The sequence below is a fragment of the Camelina sativa genome, chromosome 12 (genome assembly GCF_000633955.1).
Source record: "Camelina sativa cultivar DH55 chromosome 12, Cs, whole genome shotgun sequence".
NCBI classification, from domain to species: domain Eukaryota; kingdom Viridiplantae; phylum Streptophyta; class Magnoliopsida; order Brassicales; family Brassicaceae; genus Camelina; species Camelina sativa.
Window position 1 is genome coordinate 27334215 of NC_025696.1, and position 3553 is coordinate 27337767.

At 37.7% G+C, this 3553-nt stretch overlaps 2 protein-coding genes across 2 annotated transcripts; both read right to left on the bottom strand.

The window, feature by feature from the left end:
• Positions 533 to 1756, bottom strand: LOC104733920 (probable F-box protein At4g22165). The gene has a single exon (XM_010453444.1). The coding sequence runs from the start codon at positions 1754 to 1756 to the stop codon at positions 533 to 535; it is 1224 nt and encodes a 407-aa protein (XP_010451746.1).
• LOC104733921 (uncharacterized protein At4g15970-like) lies at positions 2323 to 3553 on the bottom strand. The gene is made up of 3 exons (XM_010453445.2): positions 3318 to 3553; positions 2877 to 3224; positions 2323 to 2784 (listed from the first exon to the last, which is right to left on the bottom strand). Exons 1-3 carry the CDS (start codon positions 3459 to 3461, stop codon positions 2323 to 2325), a joined length of 954 nt encoding a protein of 317 aa, XP_010451747.1. The 5' UTR covers positions 3462 to 3553.

Below are 3553 nucleotides of genomic sequence, written 5' to 3' on the forward strand. Positions count from 1 at the left end.
AAAAAAAAAAAAAAAAAAAAAAAAAAAAAAAAAAAAAAAAAAAAAGAAAAAACCACACATCACACCATAGCAATTGTGATTATATTAGCTGATGAGGATTTAATAAACCAAAATAAAACAACATACAATTTCTTTCATTTGACTATGAACCAGAACTTGATTTAAGCATCCAAAAGTCGGGTTCTTCGTTATCGCATCTTGGTTTGGTTACTTGTGTGTTTTGTCGGTCCTTCCTTCCGCTTGATAGAGGTTCTCTTTCCACTTGCTCAATCAAATTTACTATCAACATCAACACATTGAAAGCCATGAATTACGACAAGCGGAAGACATAAGATTTATAAACAGATTTCAAACTGGGGTCAAACATTATATCCAAATAACCAATAGATTCTTCTTCTTCTTATTATTATTATTTTATGTTCCACACCATAATTATTACGTCATTACCAAACTACATCAGACAGCATATCAGTTGTGATGTTATAGCAGAGGATTTTAACAAAACAAACAAACAAAAAAACAACAAGATAAATTATGTCTGCTTGAAACTTGGTAGGAACCATCGAGCTCTGGCGAGTTGTTGCTCGGAGGAGCAAACAAACTTGTGGAGTGGCTCCTCCATTTCCTGTGTCTCTAGATTAAAGACACAAATTTGAGTAGTGTTATTTTCATAACAAGTAACATTGTAGTAGATAGAGTTTCTCTTAAAACCCACAATGTCATCACTAGCGAGGACAGTGATGCCTAGATCAAAAAGCATTGCCTCGTCGCCCAAAGAATCAACTTGTTCATCATACTTGTTAAAGAAACCTGCCTTGTAGACGCGGAAGGACCAGAGCTGTACCCGTTGTCCAAACTTGACCAATTGTTCAACCTTGAGGACATCTCCGGTTACTGTGACTACAATTTTTGTGGCCCTAATCCGCCATGAATCACTTGGTTGATAATCAAGTAGAGAGGTGCCGAAAGTAACACCACAGTGAAATGTTTCTTGCGGAATCTCTCTGGAGAAATCGAATATTTTGATATAACCACTAGTATCACCAAAATAGTTATTTCGGAATCGGAAGTAGTAAAGCTTGTGATCTTTGTAAACCATCTGAGAAGAACAACTAGAACCTAGGGGAATTTGAAGCTGATTCCAGAACGCATCTCCTTTCTTGGAATAAACCACACTGCACCAATGGCCAAGTCCCCATACAACTACATACTCTTTAGTTTGCTCGTCAATCCAAAACACAGGGGAATGCATAATATCTTTAATACCTTCGAACCTCATTGGGAAGGGGTGATCGTTTCCGTTTGAGATACAAAACCCACCTTCCGAGTTTCGCTCCAGCTTTGTCGTTCCAAGTTGTGACTCCACCGGAGGTAAATAGATCCACTCGTTGGTAAACAGATTCAAAATGTAGAGATCAGACCAATGGTCTATCATAAGGAACCAGTTTCCACATGTTGCTAAACAATAGCTCTTTGCGAATATGAACACCTCAGCTCGCATTCTGTGAAGCTTGCCTTCTTCCTCGGGATTGAACAGCATGCACCAATGGTTGTCGATATTGTCGTCTTCGTCTGGCAAGAGAAACAGCCAAGGGATCTGCTTTTTAGCCAAGCATCGTCTCGCAGCGGAGTACCAAGACCGACATACGGATTCCACTCGTCGTGAATCAGCAAAGCCAAGGCGTTCGAACACTGAATTAAAGAGATCTGAAGGAAGCTCCGACCAGGACCTGGATGAATTGCGTAACTGCTTCATCTCCAAGGCAAATTGACAATATTCTGACCCGACTATTAAATTAGGGTGTGTGCCTAAACCCTCAAATAGTATATTCAAGCCCATTACCCTACCATAAGGTTTTTTTTTTTGGACAAAACCATAAGGTTTAATATGGACCTGAACAACCGACACGTGATTACTTGAATTTTTTAATCGTGTCGGTTAAATATGGCTGTTTAGGCCCTGTAAAAGCTTAGAGATTAACACGCATCTTTTCTTAAGTGTATCATATATACGATGAGGTTACCATCGTTCATCCAATCGATATTATTGAATTGACGTTTGTGATGATTTCTTGTTTGTGTAACAGATTCCACATGATGAACCTCTAATAATTTGGTCCACTATAAGTAAAGAAACCAAGTCACTAATCCATTTGAATATGAACATTACTCGCATTGATGATCTTCCCACTACAATTTGTTGGTTTAAAGAGGAATGATATATTTGCTTAGATCCAGATGTAACTCAACACACAACGATGACAGAGACATGTTTTATGTAAATCATTTTTTTGTTACATATTTTAGAAATGTTTATAACAATTAAAATCCTCTGCATTGGCTCGGAATGATCCATTGCGGGTTCATATTTTTCCGGCCTTGGAGAAATAGCTTTAGGTAATGCACCTTACTCTTTGTATTATTACAACAACTTGCATGTACTGTAGCTATCTCGCTTTGATTTTGTGGGTTTGGTTGACAAAACCTCCCAAAGTTAGCATCATCCAACAAGGTTACTTTCATACCAAGGGACTGGATTACATCGTTGCGCTTGACAATGTCACACAAGGATTGGTTTCCAGTTGCAGGATACAAAACCCTCTCTACGTTCAAGGTCTTGAGCAATGCTATGTTTATATCATTGGACTTGGCAAAGAAGAATCCTCCTGTGTTTTCCACTGATAAATGATTTTGTTGATGTTGATCACGCCCGCAAGCCACTGAGATTGGATTTTGTTGGTGGCAATGCATTAGAGGATTTCTTAGCCACATCACATCTGCTTCCTGAAGCCAAATTCAGAAAAAATAAATATTAATCTGTGTTTTCAAAACTGTTAAAAAAAATTAAAAAACACAATAATCATCAATCAACTCACGGTGAACATTATGTTGTAGCCGATTTTTAGAATCTCTTCGACCAAAAACTTCTTGCTCCAACCGGTAACGAGACCATCCGGATCTAAAGATTCTGACTTTTTTGTCGAGTCTCTATAAAGATAACAATGTGGGTGGGCACGAAGACAATATCTAAGAGCTTGATCATCTAAAGCCACAACGATCAAATGGTTCAGCAAGTGTTTGGTTCTTTCTCCAATCCGAAAACTTTCAAGGAACAGATCAAGAATGGATTCAGGTTTTGCCCATTCTTGATCCACCATGGTAATAATCACTACCCTGTCTTCGTTAGCTACTTTTTTTAGTAGACTCGATAGGCCTGGAAATTCCTATGACCAGAATTACCAAAATCTATCAATAATAATGTTAATTACATAATTAAAAAAGCATTATAAATGGGATATTCATAATTTTGATCTTACAGGTTGAAGATGTGAGAATTCTGGTCCTCTGATAGTATTCATGTATGGAGCACACGAGAGATGATGAGACAACAACCAGAGAATGATCAAGAGAAGGCAACATATGACAAGGTACGGTGACTTCACTATCCTTGCAATCGTCATTTTTTGTTCTTCTGAGTTTTGACTGGCAAAATCTTACAATATTAAAAACCTTGAAAGTCCAACATACTGTATATGTTCTTTTGTTTTGTCAT